At 41.9% G+C, this 13,191-nt stretch overlaps 1 protein-coding gene across 4 annotated transcripts; it reads right to left on the reverse strand.

The window, feature by feature from the left end:
- Positions 1-755: 755 nt before the first annotated feature.
- On the reverse strand, positions 756-12,768 carry SUV39H2 (SUV39H2 histone lysine methyltransferase). 4 transcript variants are annotated; one of them, XM_054631467.2, is made up of 6 exons: positions 12,696-12,768; positions 11,513-11,658; positions 9,897-10,568; positions 7,847-7,993; positions 6,131-6,260; positions 756-4,747 (listed from the first exon to the last, which is right to left on the reverse strand). In XM_054631467.2, exons 1-6 carry the CDS (start codon positions 12,712-12,714, stop codon positions 4,638-4,640), a joined length of 1,224 nt encoding a protein of 407 aa, XP_054487442.1. In that variant the 5' UTR covers positions 12,715-12,768; the 3' UTR covers positions 756-4,637. The 4 variants fall into 4 exon arrangements, with proteins under 4 accessions (XP_054487442.1, XP_077035319.1, XP_077035320.1 ...); XM_077179204.1 differs by lacking the exons at positions 11,513-11,658; positions 12,696-12,768 and adding an exon at positions 11,960-12,357 and having other exon boundaries at positions 756-2,933; positions 4,632-4,747; XM_077179205.1 differs by lacking the exon at positions 12,696-12,768 and adding an exon at positions 11,960-12,080.
- Between the last annotated feature and the right edge of the window lie 423 nt (positions 12,769-13,191).

Raw genomic sequence — 13,191 nt, forward strand, 5'->3', positions numbered from 1 at the left:
CATCTTTTTGTGAAAATCCTTTTCTTTAGGATTTTCCCTTCTGAGAAGGTGAGGCCTCAGAGACAAAATGCAAACAATGGTTATTTGCTGCTGTGGAATGCAACAGGTGGATTTTTGATTGGGTCATCTTGAATGTTCACAATTAATAGCCAACCACAAACCATATAGCTTAGACTCTCTGTCCGAGCCACAGATCTTTGTTATTCATTCCTTTCTATTCTTAGCTAGCTTCTGAGAGGAAACCTTTCCTTTTATTTCTTTTTAGTATAGTTATAATGTAATATATATATATGTAATATATATATTACATTATAACTATACTAAAAAGAAATATATATTACATTATATATTACTATATAATGTAATATATATTACTATATAATTTAATATATATATATCATCAAATATATATATATCATCAAATATATAATGTAGTATATATATATATATATATCATCAAATATCATCAAGCCTTCTGAACGTGGAGTCAACATTCTCATCTCTCCCCTCATTCAAGAACCCCTGTGACCACTGTCACAGGAATCCAGTCTGTTCAGGCAAGTGTAAATTTATACCAGTTCTCATCAGCCCTAAACTGAAAACACATCACTTCCTCCTGGTCCCTCTGCTGGAGTCCTTAACACTCGTAGAAATTTTGGGTACAAGCCAGGAATTAAGAGGTTGCAGTCTTAAAGCAAATTCTACAACTAATTCAGACAGGCTAATTTTTTTTTTAAAAATGACAACAACAAGAGAAAAACTAAATTTAATTTATTTTATCAAAAACTAGGAAGACAGCAATACTAGAGATGACACAGTATGAAAAGAAAATGTTCCTGAGCTTACAAACTGCATATTCTAATACAGTTCCTAAAACATACATTAAAAATAATCAAAAGATTGACTTAACTTGGAGATAAAATAAATAGACAATAGCTTTTCTTACAGGTGATCTTGCAGCTTTAGTTTTGCTACAAAAAATAGAACAAACAAAAAAAGAACAGCTGGAGGGCAGGCCACAGGTTACCAGCCCCCAAGAAGTGCATACACACGACTGAATTGGTGACCATGATGATGCCAAAGGACCACAAAGCAAAACAAAGGCAGAAGCTGGGCTGGTTTAGCTTCCCTAAGAAATTGAAAACAGCTATTTCTCCATTTCCAGTTTGGCAATTTTCTGCCAAACTCATAAAAACAGTAAAAGGAGTTTTAAAAGTGACACAGTGTCCCGTTAAGCTAATTAATTGACTGCAATCCAAATACACTGTGAATACATAAATATAAAATACTGTTCAAGGCTTTTATGTTGGAAACTGGATCCATGGGTTTCCTTCAAATAAATACAAAATACTGCTACCTCCCAGGACATAAATTAACAGTTCTTTATTTATGGCAGAAGATAACACATATATCCTTAACAAACAGCAGCGTTATTCCAGTGCTGGTAATAACATTCTGTGCCTCTGGAAAAGGCAGACACTGCACTCCAGTCCAACTGCCACAGCTGTTACCTTCTAAAATGCAGCTACTTGGAATATTTCAATCAGACTGGGCATGGGCAGAGCCAGAGCCTGCCCCGTGCCCGCGGCACAGGCGGGGCTGGAGTGAGGAATCCACCTCCTGCCGCAGCCGCTCCATCCTGCAGGGACAGCGCAGGCTGCGGCGCTAAGGAGCTGGAGCCTGTGCCTTCCATCCACATGGAATGCACTGCTCATTTGAGCTACATGCAAGGAAAAGCACTAATGACTCCAAACGATGCAAGATCATCTGGAGTTTGCTGACGTTAAAGCTCCACATTCCACTTAAAACTTTAAATTAAAAAAAAAAATCATTAGAGATATGGCATGATAAAAACTGATGAGATTCAGCGTTTATCAACTGTGGATACAGGTTAGCCAGATTACATCAAATACTTTTAAATCTAAGCAAACTTATTCCTAATCATTAAGCAATATAAAGTCTCTATTTCAATGTGTATCTCTGTATTGTAGATTACAAAACTCACACAGCATTTCCAGCAGCCCATGCTCTTCACCAAAAGTGTAAAACTGATTTTGGCTAGTAGCATATAAAATGTCATTTGCTACCAAAGAGCCAGATCTTCAGTACAAATGCAACTGTGCTTCTTAAGAAACAACCTTGAAATGCTCTTTTTGAAGTGCTAATAATTAACATGGAATTTAAGGCATTTTCTAACTAATTAAGTAAACAGTTACATGCTAGGTACTTGACTTCATTCACCTGAGCCAACAGCTGTGCACCTTATAAAGATAACTAGCTGACCTATGATACATAGCCAGCATCCAGCTATGGAGCATCCATTTATGGAGCAACATTATTCTGCCTGACCCTGTCAACATTTACATGACTGGTAAGCAATAAGCAAGTTTTACAAGCTCTGAATCCACGAGAAAAAATGTGTGGATCATTCCTAGAGCATGGACCTTGGCTGTGACTCCACTCATCACCCACCTCAACTGCCCTTCAGTGGTTCTGAAGCCAAGCAAAACTTAGCATATGTTATGAATAAATTGAGACAACTTTAAGATGATCAGGAAAAAGAAAGATGACTCAAGCAGCTGAAGAACAGCACATTTCTCAGCCTTTACATTCAAGAACATCTTACAAATGTCTACAGCAAATGGGTATACTCACCCCTAGTCTAACTTCACTGAAGTTAACATTTTTGCAACCAGAAAGTACAGGCCTAGTATCTTAGAAGTCTGTCACTAGGTAAAAAAGACACAGTATGTAAAAATTGAACCAAGTCGTGAATATACATCAATCCCAGGGCTCTTTTGCACCTAACAGATAACAGACCATATCTCCACACTGCACTGGCTTTGTTAGACAATGGGCTGCTCTCCTTAACCTTTTGCTATCTATTTCCAAACTGTAGCCAGCAACTTGTTTCAGCCACGACTGCCAAATTTCTGTAATGAAAACAAACAGCAAATGTTACTTCTGACAATTCCATATTTACAAATGCTCTGTGGAACTGCAGTCCTCCTATAGAATCCTAACTAAAAATCAGAGCATAACAACTGAAAACATTCTACATAACATCAGCTAAGAAGTTCAAGTTTTACATTTGGGATCTGTTAATACCAATTACAGAATCACAGAATCAATTAGGCTGGAAAAGGCTTTTGAGGTCATCGAGTCCAACCTATGACCAAACACCATCTTGTCAACCAGACCATGGCACTGAGTGCCACATCCACTCTCTTTTTTAAACACCTTCAGGATGCTCCTCTCTGAGCAGCCCATTCCAGTGTCCAATCACCCCTTCTGTGGAGAAATTTTTCCTAATATCCAACCCCCAGCACACCTTGAGACTGTCTCCTTGTCCTATTGCTGGATCCCTGGAAGACTGACCCTCACCTGGCTACACCCTCCTGTCAGGGAGTTGTAGAGAGAGATGAGGTCAGGCCTGAGCCTCCTTTTCTCCAGGTACATGATGCTGAGCTTGGTGAGCTCATCTGCAGCTCCCTCATCACCCTAGGATGGATCCCATGGACTTATGAGCATCTAAGTGACTCAGTAAGCCTCTAACTGCTTCCTCCTGGATCACAGGGGGACTATTCTACTCCAGCTCAGGAGGCCAGTTGTCCTGAGGACAAAACAACTGTCTTAATGTTGAAAACTGAGGCAAAGAAGGTGTTAAGTACCTCAGCCTTGTCCCCATCTTTGGTGACCATATTCCCTCACTGTGTCCAACAAAGAATGGGGGTTTTCCTTGCGCCCCCTTTTGCTATTAATGCATTTATAAAAACAGTTTTTACCATCCTTTAAAGTGGCTATGTTAAGTTTTAATTGAGCTTTGGCCTCTCTAATTTTCTTTCTGCAATTATTTCCTTTGCATGGACATTTTACAATTCCATGGTCATTTTACAATTTGCACTCCTGTGAACCTTTATTTACACACTGGCTCTCCTTAATCCCTCACCCTGGTGCCATAAATGTTATTACTAAGATCTTCAAGCTTTTCTTTATATAACAAAAAAGCAAAAGAACTGTCAACTAAGATTTAGAATTCAAATCAAATGCCTCCTGACTTCTCAAGGTATAGAAAACATGTAGCTTGAAGCTGAGTCACAGGAGGTTTAGACTGGATCAGGAGGTTTAGGCTGGATATTAGGAAAAGGTTCTCTCATCCAGAGGGTGGCTGGGCACTAGAACAGGCTCCCCAGGGAGGTGGTCACAGCACCAAGCCTGGCAGAGCTCAAGAAGTGTTTGGACAATGCTCTCAGGCACATGGGGTGACTCCCGGGGATGTCCTGTGCAAGGCTAAGAGTTGGACACGATGATCCTTGAGGGTCCCTTCCAATCCAGCTTATTCTATGACTCTAGGAATATTCAAATCAAGGTACATTAGAGTTTTCTTTGCATCCATTTTACGGCTTCTTAAACAACTGCTCTAGAATTTTTAATCCCCAGTAGCAGTTCTGTATCGGCTTGAAAGACTACAATCTCTTTCTTTGGCCAATGCCATTTCAAATACAAACACAATACCTTGTTTTCACCATCCTTGTTTAGATTAGATGTAAGAATACTTGAATATATGTGTGAAAGAAGAGTCTTCTTAAAACACATTAAAAAAAGAACAAAATATTTGTGACTTTGGATACCCGAACTCAGTTGAGATAACCTCTGCAACACATGGCTCCACATTTACAGACAGTTCTGATGCTCTTTTTGGATGGGCTAAGACCTTCAGCAGAGTCTGAAGTCAGATCTATTGAACCTGCAACACAGATGAACACAAGTAAGAAAGTTCTAAAAGACAGACCAAGATCATGCCCAGTGTTCAAACAGCTTCTAAAGGCCTTCTAACAGCCCAGTTCAAAGAGCTGTGTGTGAAGCTCACTCAGATTCTACTGACACCCTTGTTACAGCTGCTTGTACAACACCTGGCATACACACCAGAATCCAAAACTCAGCCTTCATCTTTGTATCCCCCAGGTATCCACATGGATTAGCTGAGAGTGCAGCTGGCCTTCAATGTCAGTGCCACAAACAGAGGGAAAGAGGAGTTTTAAGATTCAAGATCAATTTGGCAGTGTGGTGTTTTAAGCCCAGATGGCAATGAAACACCACACAGACACTTTCTCACTTCCACCCCAGCAGAGCAGGGAGGAGAAGCAAAAGTAAAACTTGTAGGTTGAGATAAGAAGAGTTGAATAATTGAAACAGTAAAATATTGTAATAATTATGATATTCTGATCATGCTGATACTGATTATTATTATTATTAGTAGCAGTAATTGTAAAAAAAAGACCAAACCTGGGTGCTGCACATACAATTGCTTACCTTTGGCTCATTGATGCCCAGAGGCCATCCCTGAACTCTGATCAGCCCCTTCTGGATATCTCCCCAGTTTCTGCACTGGGCATGACATTCCCTGGCATGGAATATCTCTTTGACCAGTTCATGTGCCTACGCTTCCTACCAGATTTTTTTTTTTTTTACATTTTTTTTGAGTACCTCCTCACTGGTAAAGCCTGAGACACAAAGAAGTTCCTGATTTAAGAAAACATCAGTGAATTATCAACACAATTCTCATACTGAGTCTAAAACACAGCACTGTACCAGCTACTGAGAAGAAATTAACTCTATGCCATCTGAAACAGCTGTTCCATAGAACCTACATCCACAACTGAGGCCTAGAGGACACCAGAATTCAAAGACAAACTGATGGTGCCTCATGCTGCTGAACTGTTACAACTGCCTTAGTATCTATCTTAGAAACTATCACTAGCAGACTACCTAGCAAGTAGTTTACCTAAAATGCTGATTTGAATAAAGGAAAGCTTTATTTAAGAGCAGCTTGACCATTCCTCAGAGCATTCCTGGGACAAAGCTTCAAAACCATTTGCTTCACCAGTCAGTCTAGCCACAATCCCTGATGTGCTAGGAGCACTGAGGGAGGCAGTGCACTAGAGATGCAGGCAAAAGCTTCTGGGTGTGCTCCTCTCTGCACTACACATCATGAGCAATGACTGTTCTGAAAGCCAGAGCTATGTTATAAAAAGCTCTGCCTGAGCTAAATGCTACCCTCGTTCAGGCTGCAGTAAAACCCACCAGCACCCCAAAACTTCCACAAGAACCAATGTTAAAATGTGCAGACCTTTCATCTGATAGTCAAAGGTTAGCTCTTCTCCAGCCTTGATGGTCCGGGTAGAGAACAGCGCTATTCGAGGAAGACGCAAGTCGAGGTTATCAATAAACACATTGAAGACTTGAAGATTTGGATCACACTGTAAGCAAAAATTAATGCAATTTCTGTTTAGAAAAATTAACATTTAATATCACTGAAGTGTTTAAATAAACCAAGGTCACAGCAAAGAAAGAATGGGTTCTTGTCTCAGTGACAGAAGTCTGCAATTATCATCAGAAATCAACAAATTGAAATAATGAAATAGTAATTCCTAGCTCAGATTTAAGTCCTTCCAGGAAGGCAACCTTTGCACAATGTGCAGACTACACTAATATGCAACAACCTATAAAAAAATAGCACCTTCAAAGGTGACAACAAAAATGGTGACAAAATAATTAGAGCCTACTCTAGGCCAATGTAGGCTAATACTAGCCTACATTCAGAGACTAGTATGTACCAACAAAAGCCACAAAAAGAATTAAAGTTGAAAGAAAACTAAAAACAACCGAGTGTTTCAAGCCCCACAAACTCACTGCTCTGTAGTGATGCTCAAGCACTGCTTCCAGGCCAGAGATAACATCTTCATACTATGCATGAATTTCTACTGTAAACTGCAAACCTGCTTGGCTTCTGAATTCCCTGCCATGGTCTGGGTGCTAGGAGGAGGGTGAAGATCACTAAGCTGGAACTAGAAACCATTTCTTCATTTTGTCTGGATTAAGTGTCAAAAATCAGTAGTCCCTGAGATTGTTAAATTCTGAATGTTTTTTTATTCTTTAACAGTGAAATATATCACAGATTAAAGAATCAGAAGTGAAGTTACAGACATCTAAATTTACACTGAAGACTGAGAATACTTCACTCCCATTTGCGAAAGTGAAGAGCAATTGTCTGTATCTTAAATTCTCCTTGATCCTTCTCCCTGGCAAGCCTGCATGAAATACAAATATCATCATCTCACAGACCTGAAGACATGAATTTTCTGTATTTGTAGAATACTGACTGCATACCTCACAAACATTGGATTAGTAAGAAATAATAATTTTTAGTTCAGGAATCCTTACAAATGCAGCTCAGCTTTCTTGCCTTAGGTACTTCAGTTGAACTTCAACAAAACACTACAAAAACTGCTTGTGAAAATTTACTTTTGAGTACTTTGGCAAATTTAGATTAGGAGGAAAATTTATATTTCACTGCTGTAGATACCTAAGAAAGCACAGGAATTTTCTCTTTTTTCCTCTACCAAGTTTGCAGGATGAAAGTCAGAGTAACATTCCATCCTGCCCAGCTACAAAATAACACATTAATTCCTGTAATCTCTGACTCCTGGGAAATTTCATTAAGGAACTGTCACATGTTAAGTATTTCAGGTACTCAGGAAAAAACACACCCAAACCAACCCTATTTTTGTTGTCTAGAACCAGCTGATTCAGTCAAAATTCCAGTTCTATAGGATGTCCACTTCAGGCAGCATCTCTGCCCCAGATTTTTGTAGGCAGTCAATCCAAGTAAGGCCCAATATTCTGTTCTATTTATTACATCATCTGATTAAATGGACTGTGCTGGCATGAAGCAAACTACTCCAGAAAAACTGTGAATACAGTAAGGAAATATTTACATTAGAAGACATTTCTAGCACAATTAGAATAATTCTCCAAATTCTTAGTATGCAAAACAAAGTCTTACACTGTGGTTCACAAAGTGGGATACATTTCCATATCGAGCTGCATCTACTGTAAATTCATCTGAGTCATAGTCCAAGTCAAACAAGTAAGTATTTCCCTGGTTGTCATAGAACTGGCCTCGCCTCTCTGCTTCCTCACTTGTAATCACCTAAAAAAAAAAAAAAAAAAAAAGAATAAAAAAACCTGCATCATGTTATTAATTATGACTAAATCAAAACAAAAATCACAATCAAGTTAGAAAAAAAAGTTAGAAAAATACTTAGCAAAAAAAATACCACACTAAGTTTTTGATGTTGAAATAGCATCATTCCATCTAATGAATGAAGAATACATAAGAGTACATACAGCTGAACTAATTATTTTGATTGAGGCTTCTCTGGGTGCAATTTGTCTACAGCTGATGCACAGCACTACCTTGTCTCTGGAAAAAAAACCATATCAGCACCCTCTACTAATAATTTTGATGATGACAATACAATCAGCTGTTTTTACTGAAGTTTCTACATACACACGTTCTCCATTAGACCCAGAAAGCCTCGTTTACTTCACACAAAACCAAGATTCAACCTTTTCCCTTTGCAAAGATGATCAACAGGTATCAGTCTTTAAGCCCCAGCCACATTTACAGCCTGATATTCATTTCCTCTCTTCCCAGAAGCATCTCTTCCTGCTATTTTTGACTGCAATGAAAGATCCTATTCACTGCAGCTCAGTCACATCACTTCACAAAGCTCAATCTATTCAACATCTACTAGGCGAGTGTGTCACTCTCAACAGATGAAACAGCTTCAACAACTTCATCTGCAGCCTGTCACATTAAACACATTCTGTTGTGCAGATTCAGCAAAGAAATCATAATTTTGCAGCAAGAGAGATACAAAATGTGATGGAATTGGACAACGAATCCCTCTAAAATCTGACAGATGAGATTTGAGAACTCAGCAGTAGATATTAAGTAGATTCAGGTGAAGCAGTAAAATACACACTCTTTTCTTTAAGCAACAAAATCACAGAATCACCTTTGAGTGAATGCAGTGTATGACCTTGTGTATATTTAAAGGAAATGGATGACCATGAGAAGAAGCTTTGGGGCAGGAAGCATGGGGGAAATCTACTAAACACCAGAAACATTGTACAAAGGGACAGAAGGCAACACTTTGAGTCAACATAGTAGCAAGGCAGATTTGTGGTAGAAATGAAACACAGTGTAACAGAGAGGCTGCCAGGTGTGAAGAGCCCTGGAACAGAGCAGAGGCTGAAGCACATAAACACAGGGCAATACAAACCTCAAGAGTAGCTCAAGGTCTGTATTTTATAACATAAAAGTTCTCTTGGAAATAGTATGAGATTGAATAAGCAGATAATGTCTGTATTATGAATGTTACTCTTGCTGTTAATCAAAAGCAATAAATATGCTTGGAAATACTACCTTAGAAGTGCAGACAGAAAAGGGACTTAAAGTCTGTGCAGGGAGTTTCAAAAGAACTGTGCTTTGGGAATGGCAAAAAACTACAAAAGAGATGATCAGGGAAGAATGAAGAAGATGACTGCCATGAAAGAAATTAAGGACTTGCCTTTAGAAATACTATTAGGGCATTTATCTAAAATAATTCTTTAGTGCCATATGAGATAAATATTCTCTTTACTTTTGACCTTTTACAACTGCTCTGGAATCAAGGAATGTTCTAGACAACATAATTTTGCTGTCAACTTGAATGTCCCTCTCTCTCTACTCAAAAGCAGACCGATCTATTATACAGTAGAATTGCACAGTATCCTGAGTTGGAAGAGTCCCACCAGGATCACCAACTCCTGGCCCTGCCCAGGACATCCCCAGGAATCACACCATGTGCCTTATTGTCCAAACACTCCATGAACTCTGTCATGCTTGTTGCCATGATCACCTCCCTGCAGAGCCTGTTCCAGTGTCTGACCACCCTCTGGGTGAAGAAGTCAAGAAGTGTGAAAACTGAGAGAAAGCTCATTAAGACTTTGTCTAACATTTCCTTAATTACATGTAATTCATCTCTACAAGATAAATACATACCTACCTCTCCAACATACTCCATCACAAAACTGTTGGTTTTAATTTTCTGGAGGGTTTTTACTCCCCAGCCACGGCCGTTGTTGGTTCTGAAGATGCAGAGGGAATATGGGGTCCCTTTCTGCACAATCCTATTGGGGCAGTCAGGCCCACACCTACAATATGAATTGCACTCATAGATGGGCAAGCCAGGCTGGATTTTCAATTTCTTACGTTTATTGTAAGCCAAAATAAACCCAGCCTCCTTTGGACAGCACTTCTCAGCAGGGCAGTCAGCACATTCACAGCCACTTGTTATTCCATTGAGCACATTTATTCCTGGAGCAGGTTTATACTCATTGATGTAGTAGAAGTCTAAAGGAGGGCCTTCAAGATCCACAGTGTTTTCTACCAGAATCATTGCTTTGTGATTCTTTTTCCTGTTGAGTTCTTCTTTCCACCTCTGCAGAGCTATTCTTTGTTTAGCCTTCTTTACAACATAATCTGCAATTGCAGGTTTCAGAGTTTTAACGTGGTTTCTCAGTTTCATTGCTTTGCCTCCTCTCCCCCGAGACAAGTATTCATTCTTGTCTCTAAGAAAGTTCTGAATAAGCAGAGGGCAGTTCAGATGTTTCCGAGGTTCCCAAGTATTTGAAGATTCTGGCCATCCTTTCCATTTCACAAGATAGTATGCTTTGCCCTTGAAATAGAGAAACAGATACAGATTTAGCCAGAGCTCATGTTGCTGAAATCCACCATTACAGAACACAGACAAACACAAGAGATCTGGACTTAAGGATCAGCACACAGGGCAGAAGGCCTTGATGTCCCCATAAAAATTACAGCTGGGGAGAAAGAGAAAAATCAGGTTGTTTGCAAATTAACTTATAGCACAACTTTTCATACTTTACAAATTTTCTCTAGGGGCAAAGAAATCCAAAGCTGGGATGAACTCTGCTAACAGCATACCTGGAGGAGGAGGCTAGTTTGTCAAGGCAGGTGGTAAGTTATGCTAACTTGCTGTATGACTCCTATGCACAAGCAGACTGCAGTCGTATCAAATACAGAACAAAAAAAAAATGCAAAATGTAGCAAAAAAAAGTCTAAAACCCACTATTGGTCATATCAACCATCCTCCCAGAACACTATTTAATTTGATAACTGTAACATTGTATTTACAATGAAGCAGCATACATTTTGCACTTATTTAAAAAGGACAAATAACTGTAACAAGGACAAATCCTGAGACTGAATTTCACAGGAATCCATTGGCAGCACATGGCCCTAATTCTTCATCAAACAGACTAAAAGAATCAAGAGAGAAATACACAAGGTTGTCTGTAAATAAAGGAGAGGCATCATAATTCATACTGAGCTACCACCCTAAAGCATCAGCATCAGATACACAAAGGTGAAACATTTCATATTCTAAATGTCTGTAATTTCAGGAAAAGATCATCCTTCCACATACTGAAAGTAGCAGTTTACACCACTTTCTGTTAAAAGTTTAAAATATATTTAATTTGATGCCATCAAAAGCTTTGTCCTCACTGTCTGATTCTTTATATTATGAGCAAAACTACCTTTTGCTTGCTTCCAAATTTCAGCTGAAAGAGCGATCAAATTGGTCTGTGTTTCTCTTACCTCTTCTACCTTGTAGTCACACAAATATTCCACCTCATAACTCTTTAGACTCCTGTTGGTGATTCCAATGGATTTACATGTGAGATTTTCCTTCCTACATAATTCTTGGAGGGTCTCATGTGAAGCTAGGCATGGCACATACCAGGCTACAATAAGAAAATTGGTAAAGAATCCTATTTAATGTCTCAGCTAAATTGAAATCATTATGCCTCATCCCAGAGTCCCCACACTACCATTGGTGACAGCAGTCCACGAGTCTCTTGTACAACTGCAGCGTCTCCAACTCAACCCTTCCCTAACGGGTCAAGTGAAACACGTTCATGATTCCCTCCCTGCACCTTTATTCTGCACGGTACGTACGCATCCAAACAACAACAAATATTTTGGAGGGCAGAGACTTCCACAGGTGAAAGATACACTAAGCACCAGCAATTTTTCTACAATTACCGCATCGCATAACTGAATTACGGCAAGCAGGAAACCTCCATTCTTTAACAAGACCGCCAAATTTCTGTAGTCAGGCGCAACTGAGTACTTGCGATGCAACCATGGTGACCGGACGAGGAGATAGAGACCCACAGCCCTTATCCGGCAGGATCGCGAGTGCCGGGTCAGCCAGGCGGATTTAGAGGGACGAGACATTCCCTCAGGGCGCCAGCGCCCGGGAAACAGCGGGATCGCGGGGCTGGATGGAGTCCAGAGCGGGAGCCGCCGCTGCAGGGCCGTGCCCGCCTCCCCCCGGGGCTCCGCGGGGCTCTCGCGCCCCGGCCCCCGGCGCAGCTCACGGCACTCGGGAGGGGGCGGCGGTGCCTTTCCCGCGGCCGCACCGGGATCCAGCGCCTCTCCCCGCGTCCCACCCCCGCTTCCAGCGTTACCCCAGGCACCTCCAGCCCTCCTCGCACAGCTCCCCTGGGGCAGCGGGCAGGATCCTCAGGGCAGCGGGCAGGACCCCCAGCCCTTCCCTCCCCGCCCGCCGGGGGTCTGTGGGCAGGGGCGGTGGGAACGGTCCTGACAGAGCCGAGCTACAGGGACCGGTAGCGGCTCCCACCGCCGAAAGCCAGCGGGAGCTTCCCCACCCATCCTTCCCCCCCGTCCGTCCTGCCCCCCAGCGCCCCGGCGGCCGCAGAGCCCCGGGCGGCCGCAAACCCCGGGCGGCCGCGTCCCCAGCCCGCTCCCCCCTCACCTCCCCGCCAGCCCTCCATGTTGGGGAGTGGGGGGGGGGGAACAGCGCCGGCTCCGCCCCCCGCCGGAAGGGGGCGGAGCGCAGAGGGCGGCCCGGGCGCGCGCGCGGCTCCGCCCGCCCTCCCCTTTCCCGCCTCTGCCGTGAGGGGCCCCCGGAGGGACCGAGCCGGAGAACGGCTGAAAGGCAGCGGGACGGAGTTCAAGCCATTTTGCTTTTGTTCTTACTGAGCTCTGCAGTGCCTGGGACAGGCGGGGGAAGCGCGAGGCAGTTTCTTTTCCGGGTCCCTCAGCTGCAGAGCTGAAAAGAACCTTGGAGAAATGGTCCCGGCCTTATTACCCTCACTCCTCAGATGCGGGGTTTACTATTAATGTAGCTTCGACAGAATCGATAAGTTTACAAAAGGCCTCTGAGATCAAAGTCCAACCTATGACCAAACACTACCGTGGCGACCAGACCATGGCAGTGAGTGCCACGTCCAGGCTTTCGTTAAACACCT

This window comes from Agelaius phoeniceus, chromosome 5, assembly GCF_051311805.1.
Source record: "Agelaius phoeniceus isolate bAgePho1 chromosome 5, bAgePho1.hap1, whole genome shotgun sequence".
NCBI classification, from domain to species: domain Eukaryota; kingdom Metazoa; phylum Chordata; class Aves; order Passeriformes; family Icteridae; genus Agelaius; species Agelaius phoeniceus.

Coding starts and splice junctions, on each gene's coding strand:
- SUV39H2 (XM_077179204.1), bottom strand. CDS start 12,154: ATGTCTCGTCCCTCTAAATCCGCCTGGCTGACCCGGCACTCGCGATCC. Junction 10,569..11,959: donor TAATTCAGTTATGCGATGCG/GTAATTGTAGAA, acceptor CTCTATTTCAAG/GGCAAAGCATACTATCTTGT. Junction 4,748..6,130: donor CTTTGACTATCAGATGAAAG/GTCTGCACATTT, acceptor TCTGTGTTGCAG/GTTCAATAGATCTGACTTCA.